Genomic DNA, 9,561 nt, shown 5'->3' on the forward strand with positions numbered 1-9,561 from the left:
TGACTCAGCCTTTACACTCGTGACTCAGCCTTTACACTCGTGACTCATCCTTTACACTCGCGACTCAGCTTTAACACTCGCGACTCAGCTTTAACACTCGTGACTCAGCCTTTAAACTCGTGACTCAGCCTTTATACTTGTGACTCAGTCTTTTTACTTATGACTCATCCTTTACACTCGTGACTCGGCGTTTACAAATGTGTGAAACTGTAAAACTGAATAATTGTTTGTTTTTTTCCTTCCCAAACAAACCAAGTTTGAATGAAAAAAAAAAAACATTTAATTTCCTTCCAGACAGAATGAAGCAAAGACCCTCTTCAGTACCTGGTACAGGTGGTTCCTCACATTCAGCACCTCCCCTCCGGGCAGAGCCAACACCACCTGAGCCAGACTCTTAAGCGCATCCTGCTGGCTGTGCAGAACTGCAAGGTGAAGCCCGCTAAAAGGAGAGAGGAGTGTTAGACACAAAAGTCACGGCTTAAACACCTGTCTGAATACGAGTACTGACGTGTCTCCGTCCTCGTCCTGCGCTGTCATGAGGGGGCGCTGTGGAGCCAGCAGGTACGCCGAATCACCTGTGACCGAATACTGGAAGAGAGCGTCCAGCTGCCTGCGGGTCGCCTCCACAAACTGCTCCTCTACAACACACAAAAATACGAGTTAAACTAAAACTTTACAAACCTTTAGAAACTCAACAACAAAAAAATATCTCAAAAAGACAACAATAAATTGATCAACAACTGAATAATTATTCAGGTTCCCATCAACATTCATTGAGGCTCCTTTATTTATGTTCCCGATATTCTTTTGTTTCTGTCACAAAACTTGATTTAAATCTTTATCAATTCTGGAAAAACCCAAACCAATAATTCATGAAACCTGCATCCCCATCAGGAACACTGAGATCTGACTTTTGATAGTAGCGGAACATCGACCGATGGAGATTAAATTAACTACAAACTTTTTAAAAATCCAGAGGTCACACACCCGACCTCTCATCGACTTCCATTGTATCTGAGCTCAGAGGCTCTTTTTAACTTGTCATATCTCCTTTAGAAAAAGCACGTAGAACATCAAATGCAACCTGTGGTACCATCAGAACATTCTGCTGCTCACAGGTCAAGAAATATTTGTCTGAGGCTTATTTATTACTCTGTGTTTCTGCCTGAGGTGCTGCCTTTTGCTCCATTAAAAAGGCAGGAATCGCAACGACAATTAGTGAATCAGCAAGTTCTGGGTCTTCTATATTACCCAGCATGCTTTTCTTCCTTCTATTTCCATCATGGCCGCCAACACAGATCCAGTAGAATCTCAGACTTCATGCCGTCTCTAATCAGACCTTTGATATTTAGGAGGATTCGGTCGGAGGGTCCACAGGAAACGGGATGAGGTTTGAACCTTGAATTTCAAAATAAAAGTCTGGTCTGTCACAGATTAGATTAATGCTAAAATAAGTCCTAAAGTCCTATGAACTTTAGAGAAGACAGCTGGAGCCGCATTGGTACCTTTCATGTTTCTAGTGGGTCAGTTCTAGATCACGTCTGCAGTGCAGATGCATGACCAGTACAAACCTCCGTCTGTTTCTGGCTCCACATCGCCTCCTCCCTCATCAGCCCTCTCCCCCACCTCCCGGTCTCCTGGCTGAGCTGAAGCTCGTGGAACCTCCGACGTTGAGTCATCGCCTGTATCACTGTCGTCGTCATCTTTGGCATCGCTGTTCGAGGCTGTCACACAAACACGGATCGGAGTTTCTTTCAGACAAAATGTCTCAGTGTGAACGCTGAGTCAGCATATTGTTTTTGTGTTTACGTTCTTGTGTACGTATTTTACAATCAAACTACTTCTGCAGACTCTGCGCGACAGTTGTCGTTCATAACTCAAAATGTTCAACTCATGCAGGAGATGTGGACTATGACTGTTGATTTATGTAACTTTTATACTTTTTCAAATATTTAACTTAATGAATATTTTTTCTGTACATTGAGATCTCCTTCATTTCTTTGAAACAATGTTTTCTTTTAAATGTATTTCAGCTGCTGGCTCTATTTTTGTCTTCTTGTGCTAATTTTAGGTTTTTGCTAGCATTTTGCTAATCTTAGCCTTTAGCTGCAGTTTCACTAATGTTAACTTTTAGCTACGTTTTGGCGAGTTTTAGCTTTGTGCCACAGATTGTTGATTTTACATGTTAGTTACAGTATTAATGATTAAACTTTTTGCTACTGTTCTGCTAATTGTGACTTCTAGCTACTGTTTTCATGGTTTTACCTCTAAGCGACAGTTTTGCGTGTTTTAGCTTTTTGCTGCTGGTTTGCTCAAATTAGCTCATGTTCTGTCTCGCTTTTCATTCTGCTGGTTTTAACTTCTGTCCTGCTCAGTATCTACGTTGGAAGCATGTTTCATCTAAAATGTGTTGCTTTTATGAAGCTGCAGATCTAAACTCGAACCTGTTGTTCTTGTTCTGGCCTTGATTGTTTAGTTTGTGTTGTTTTTAACAAAGAGCTCAAGCAGATCCATAAGCAGGATGTTTCCAGGTCATACAGGAGACGTTGGTTTGATTCCTCACCCTGCTTGATGCCTCCTCCTCCCCCCAAACCAGTTGAGTATCCTGTGGAGAAACCACCTCCTCCTCCTCCTCCTCCACCTCCTCCTCCTCCATAGTTGTAGGAAGTAAAGCCCTGATAATAACCTGGAAAACAAAACAAACATTATCTTCTGACACAAACATTTTCACTCATGCAGACTCGAACAGCTGATGCCAGAACAGAGGGCTTTTCATGTTTCATCCTTCTGACTTCACCTCCTCCTGATCCAGGACCTCCTCCTGTAGCGGGACCTCCTCCTCGATACACTCCTCCTCCTCCTCCGTGACCACTGAAGTCGTGGAAGTTGGGTAACGTCTTCTGACGTTTCCTCTGCACCTCCTCCTTGTCTGAACACACAAGTATTCCCGTCAGCCTCCGAGCAAATCACCAACCCCCGTCTCACAGTTACATCGTCACTCTCTATAAGAGCTGATTATTGTTGATAAGGTAAATAAAGACGTACGGCGCTTCAGTTTCAATACTTTGTCATCATAAGGAAAATGCATTAAACATCAGAAATATGAAAAATAATCAAATTACAGCAGTAAAAAACACTAAAAAGCATGTCTCTGACATAAGGGCGGAGTCATCTGACCTAACTGTGATCTGAGGGCGGAGTCATCTGACCTAACTATGATCTGAGGGCGGAGTCACCTGACTTGATTGTGATCTGAAGGTGGAGGCAGCAGACTTACCTATGATCTGAGGATGGTAGGTGAAGGGTTTGGGTTCGCTGGTCTCGTTGTCAGATTTCCTTTTCAGCTGAACGAACACGGACGTCGGCTTCTGCAAGTTCTGGTCTCGATATTTCGGAGTCTTGAAGACGATGGCAAACTGTCGTCATGGCAACACGTCAAAAGGAGACGTCATGTTCAACCCAAACACGTCACCGTGATCCAGAATGATAATGACAAGACGGGAGTCATGGAGACCAAAAACAGAACAGTTTAACATTAGTTTTAAATATTAAAATGTATTAAAACTAAACGCAAAAACTGCTGAATATTTAGTGATGAATAGAAAATGGACAGAGGATCTGCATCTTCTCATGGGCAGATTTCTATATAATTTCTAGTTCCTTGATGAAGACGGCTAACGGGTGGAGCAATACTCAGGTCTGGTCTGGACTAAACATATTCTGCTCAATTAGACATTTCTATATTAATATTTATGATTGTTATTAACAATCTTTACTATTTATAGGCTCAAATGAAGCATGGGGCCAGCTAACAGCATATAAACACTTCGATATACGAAGGTTTGGGTTTGAAACAGAAGAAAGTTTTGCCACCCGTTCTGTTTAAATAAAATCCTTGGATGAAAGAAACAGAAACAATCCCATCACTGCACTCTGGTGTGGTCCAAGTGCTGCGTCTGGTTCTGTTGGGTTAAACAGCAGCCGACATCCTCAAGTTGCTCACCTGTCTGTGGACGTCTGTGGGGGAGAAATCTCCCATAGCTTCCCAGGTCAACCCCGTGTCATCCTCCTCGTAAAACCGCACCTGAATGTCATCTACACACAAACACACTTGTTTTATTTATGGATGTTCAAACATTTCTTTAAGGACTATAAAAATACCGAATCTGGAGAATTACAGATTCAAAACTAACAAAACAAAAAAAAAAAAAAACAGCAACAAAGCAGCCTGAATGTGTCACTTCTTCCTCGTGGAGTCACATACGAGAGGGGAAGTCCTTGAAGCTGGACTTCCTCCAACAAACAAAGCCCTGTAACTGCCTTCCAACCAGGAAAAAGTGTCTGCTCGTCACAGCGAAGAGCCGTGGAGCAACAATCCACAGCCACAGATTCAAGGCTTCATGTTCCTGCACGAGTCCCTTCCAGGTTCATAAATAATCCCGGCTGTAAGCCTGAGCTCCAGAACCAAACCTGCCCCACCTTTCTGGACTTTGTCACAAAGCAGGTAGACCTCTTCTCCTCCGGTCACGCAGCCGGCGGTCCGATCCATCCGCACAATTTTCAGGTTTGAAGCGTTTGGAGCCTCTGAGAAAAAACACGAGAAAAAAATAAATAAGTAAATCACAGCTGGAAGAATAACTCTCCATGTGGATCACGATTGACTGCTGCGAGTATATTTTTGTGAGTATAGAAAATTATTTATTTGACAAAACTCGTTGAACTTCTCGACACTCAGAACAACAAGAAAGTCCAAAAGAACTCAGTGAAGATCTAAGAAGGAGAACTGTAGGTTAACACAAGATGAGAAAGTCTTTTGGAGCAACAACAACTTCAGATTTCAAGATCATCCGTTCAAACTATGTAAACAAGTTCTTCAGGTGCGTCACCACTTTGCCAAGGACTGGAAGAAGACCCAAACTGTCCTCTGTCAATGGAAGGAAATTGGTCCAGATGTTTAGGAACAACCCCAGAACCACCAAGACTCAAACCTGCTATGAAATGGAAACTGAGACTCTGTCCACCACAGTCCCAGCAGATGTCCACGTGGACAAGACAAATGTCTTCTGGACAAAAGTTTGATGGCCAGATGAGACAAAGACTGAGCTGTTTGGACACAAAGATGAGACAGATGTTTGGAGGAGTCAAAGTGAGGCTTTCAGACCCAACAACACGATACCGACTGTCAGGCATGGTGGTGGGAGCATTATACTGTGGTACAAACTGAGGAGGACTACCACTAAATTCTTCAACTTCATCTCAAATCAACAGCTGGACAGTTGGAAATCGGAGACAATTTTGTCCAACAGAACCATGATCCCAAACACACATCTGGTACTGGTTCTGCTCGAATAAATCAGGTTGACATTAAGATTTTGAACCTTCCCGAAGCACCAAACTAAACCATATTGAAAATTTGTGTACTCCGATTTAAAAAAAAGGGTCTGAAACCAGGAAACAAACTAATTTAAATGAACTTCGATTGTTCTGCCAAGAAGAAGAGCGGTCCAGTATTAACCTGCCAGAACTTTGTTGATGGAGACAAACAGCCTGAGGTCCACGAGTCACTGATTGTGGGACATTTAACCAAATATATATCCGTCCCCAGTGCAACCCCCCACCCCAGAGAACTTCTGTGAAGGCTTATCAGAGCTGTACCGGCTGACACCAACATCTTATCAGGACTATGGTGCTATCTGGAAGTGCTTCATGGACAAATCTCACCGTCTTGACGTCAAATGCACATGTAATGCGTCTATAAATGTGCTGCTGGTAGAGTTTTTTTATGTCTTAAATCGTGTGAAGAGATCTTTTTTGTAACACCACTACCCTTTCCTCACGGTCCTTCCTGTTTTCTATCTATACAATAAGGGGGCACGCTTTTAGGAGCAACAGCCACGTGCACTCCGCCCATCTTTTGGAAACTTGTTTTCAAAAACGATGGAAGTTTTTTGTTGAATCGTTCCACTAAGAAAAAAAAGAACGATTATAATAAATGAGTAAAGGCCAGAATTAACTTGACCTTTATGTTGATGAGGCGTAGATGGAAACCGTTTGTATTTTCTAATAAAGTCTGTCAGTCGTGATAATTTTAAACATTACTTGACTTTTACTTCAGTCAAAATGAATAAAAATGAGATAAACGGAGTCTGCTTTAGGAAACTTATTTCTGAGTTTTAATTCAGGCTGAAAACAAAATAATTATTTGTTACAAAGCTGCAGGAGCGGAGTGACTAACAAGAAAGTAAACAAAAAACAAATCCAAAAAAAGTACCAGTGCACAACAATAACCAGTGGTTGAAAATAAAAAATATAAACTCTGAAAACCAAAAGTAAAAACCATAGAGCAGGGATATTCAACTAAATGGCTCAGGGGGGCACAGGGACTGACAGCCAAGAGCTCAGGGGCCAGAAATCCAGCAATTATTGTCAATAATTAAGTTTGTTTTACAGTTTAAAATCTATTTTTATTTAAAAATGAACCCATTGGTGGGCCGAACTGAGCTCACCAGTGGGCCTGATTTGGCCCCTGAGCCATCAGTTGAATAGCCCTGTCATAGAGAGAAGATTAAAAGAAACAAGAAGTTTGTGCTCGTCGTTCTGTGACTTGTTAGTGTTTGTAAAGTGAAACTCTGAAGTGACGACCTCAGAGCGAGAGCTTCAGTCTGAGAAAACTCTGCAGCGTTTAGAAACCAAAGCAGCGGCAGGAAAACGGAAACGAAACCAGACGACAGAAGAACCTCACACAGCAGAGGACGAGAAAAGAGCTGAAATGAGATTATAATCCACCGAACTCATTCACTCTTTTTGTTATCAGTCATCCTCAATCAATAGTAAATTTATTTATTATAAACAGGAAGTTATCATCATTAAGAAAAACTACAGAACCTCCAGCTTCAAGTAGATTGGACTTTTTCAGTCGCGGCCCCCAAACTTTAGAACAATCTGCCCCCCAACATTAGACAGGCCACTTCACTTCCTGTTTTTAAATCTTTTTTTAAAAACACATCCGTCATCAATGACCCCGTGTGACTTGTTTTAGTATTTTATTATTTTGTGTTTTATGTTTTTCTTTTGATACTTTTAAATAATTTTTGTTCTTCCTTTAAAATACTGCCATTGCTTTTTATTGTTAAGCATTTTGGCAACAACAGCTGTTTTTAAATGTGCTTTATAAATAAATTTGACTTGATTAAATGATTCAAACACCAAATAAATAGCAATTTTAAAAAACTACATCAGAAAACAGATAATAATAATAATTATTATTATTAGTTATTATTACAGGAACAACTCTAAAATTATTTAAATCATTTATCTGATAGAGTCCAATTTGTTCATGTAAATAACGATTCTTCTTCATTACACCAAAGTTAGTCATGGAGTTCCTCAGGGTTCAGTGCTTGGTCCAATACACTTTACATTATATATGTTTCCATTAGGTATAATTATTAAACAGCTGGGGATAAAATTTAATAGGTATGCTGACAATAGTTATGGTTTATCCATGAAACCTGATGATGAATCCAATCAGTTACTTACATTATAAGATTGTCAAAAAAAAAAAAAATGTATGACTTCATTTTCCTCTTTTAAACAGTCAGACAGAGGCCGTGGTTTTTGGACCTGAGCATCTTAGAAATAAACTTTGCAGCTTTTCACTTTCTCTGGATAGCAGTAATTTGGCCTCCAGTTCTAATGTAAAGAACCTTGGAGTATTTTTACATCAGCATGTCATTAAACCCACAATAAAAACTTTACCAGGTTCCCTTTCTTCCACCTGAACTAGTAAAACAAAAATTTAAAAATTCTGACTTCCAGACATAGCAATGAGACTTTCTGTAAACTCTCAGTAAAGGTCCGGTCTTTTTGAGTTTTGACTCACTGCTGTCGTAGATGGGCTCAGAAACCACGGGTTCGAGCCGTCTGGAGAAGCCTCCGTCGCTGTCGGGGAGGAACGCCGTGAACATGAGCCGGACCACACTCAGGTCCATGTCTTTCGACTGGTTGGCTGCTGCGATGCTGATGATGTTGCGCTGATGGTCTGAGAACAAAAAAATGATGATTAAAGACAAAAAACTCTTCAAAATGAGGAAAATCTCAGTCCACTAAAGTTATAGAATGAATCCTGTAACTGGATTCAGAAAAAAAAAAAAAAACACTCGGGTAAACTTATTGGACCTTAATTTTCAAAATATTACCACATAAAATAATTCCTAATCTTCATCATTATCATCTGAATGTCCATGGAAGGAGCCTCATCAGACCAGCTGGGTCCAGCTGAAACTCTCAGCACCACTAACCTGTGAGTTCTCGTGGGACTCGGACCTCCCCCTGCAGACTGTCGATCTCTGAGTGGATGGAGATGCCGCAGTTGTAGCCCATCCTGAGTGCCTCCGTCATCCTCTCCTCCAGAGTCTTCGCCACGTTCTTCTTCGTCACGTGGAGGATCCCCAGGTTCGGAAAACTAACGGAAACAGAAACTCTGTGAGTGTCACGTGTTCAGTGTGAGGAGAGGCAGAAACAGAACATGTTATATTCAGAGAAAGTTGGACTTGACATGACAGAACTGCTGTTTTCACCTCTCTGAGACTTCCTACAGTATCACAGGTCAAGATGAAGATTTTACCACAGAATGTTCAACTTAGAGTCTGATGATTTCCTCTTACAAACAGGAAGTGAAGGCTCCTTTTGACTTGTCATATTTCCACTATAAAACCCTGTAAAACCATGAAACTGTCGTTCTGCAGGGCCATCAAAACCTTCTGCTGCTCACTCAGTAAGTGTCACTAAATTAATTGATATGACTTGTAACTTTCATACAAAGTCTGAGGCTTACTTTTTACTCCGTTTCTGCCTACAGCTCTGCTGTGTGCTGCCCCTCCCCTCACTGCTCTCCATAAGAAGCAGGAATCACCATGGCAACCAGTGTCTCAGAAGAGTGCAGTTCTTCTATATTACCCAGCATGCTTTTCTTCCTTCTCTATTTCCATCATGGCCACCCCCATAGATACTGTGGAACCTCAGACTTCATGTCGTTTAATCGGACCTTTGATGATCAGGAGGATTCAGTCACAGGGTCGGCAGGAAACAGGAAGAGGTTTGAACTTGGGGTTTCATAATAAAGCTCATAGATAACTCTTCAGAATAAGAGTCTGGCTCTCACATGTAGATTTTACAGAAGTTCTGAATTTCTGTTGGACTTTAGAAAAAAAAAAAGTTGGAACCTCCAGCATTTCTACAGAACGTTTCTAGTTTTAAAAACACAAAGTTTGTTTTCTCAGTCATCCAGGTATATAACAACAAAAAAGGTTGAATCATGTCATCTGGACTTCGTTTTTTTGTTAAAAAGAAACGTTTCGCCCCTCATCCAAGAGGCTTCGTCAGTCTGAGGCCTAGCCATCTGGTATTACCCAGAAGCCACCCTGACTCTTGTGTTTCAAGCCTGCCTCAGATACCCCTGAAGTCTGGCCTTTTCACTAATGGTTTCAAAAACACAAAGTTTGTTTTCTCAGTCATCCAGGTATATAACAACAAAAAGGTTGAATCATGTCATCTGGACTT

General features: G+C 41.1%; 1 protein-coding gene across 1 annotated transcript in view; it reads right to left on the reverse strand.

The window, feature by feature from the left end:
- LOC119408647 (nuclear factor NF-kappa-B p105 subunit-like) overlaps window positions 1–9,561 on the reverse strand; it is a 32,373-nt gene that overhangs the window by 2,484 nt on the left and 20,328 nt on the right. The window contains 12 exon segments of the mRNA XM_037675489.1: window positions 325–402; window positions 405–439; window positions 509–530; window positions 532–638; window positions 1,572–1,724; window positions 2,564–2,686; window positions 2,798–2,929; window positions 3,278–3,416; window positions 4,004–4,095; window positions 4,480–4,584; window positions 7,883–8,041; window positions 8,301–8,464. Of these exon segments, the coding sequence (XP_037531417.1) occupies window positions 325–402; window positions 405–439; window positions 509–530; window positions 532–638; window positions 1,572–1,724; window positions 2,564–2,686; window positions 2,798–2,929; window positions 3,278–3,416; window positions 4,004–4,095; window positions 4,480–4,584; window positions 7,883–8,041; window positions 8,301–8,464 (1,309 nt within the window).

Source organism: Nematolebias whitei, chromosome 4, assembly GCF_014905685.2.
Source record: "Nematolebias whitei isolate Nwh7 chromosome 4, NemWhi1, whole genome shotgun sequence".
NCBI lineage: Eukaryota > Metazoa > Chordata > Actinopteri > Cyprinodontiformes > Rivulidae > Nematolebias > Nematolebias whitei.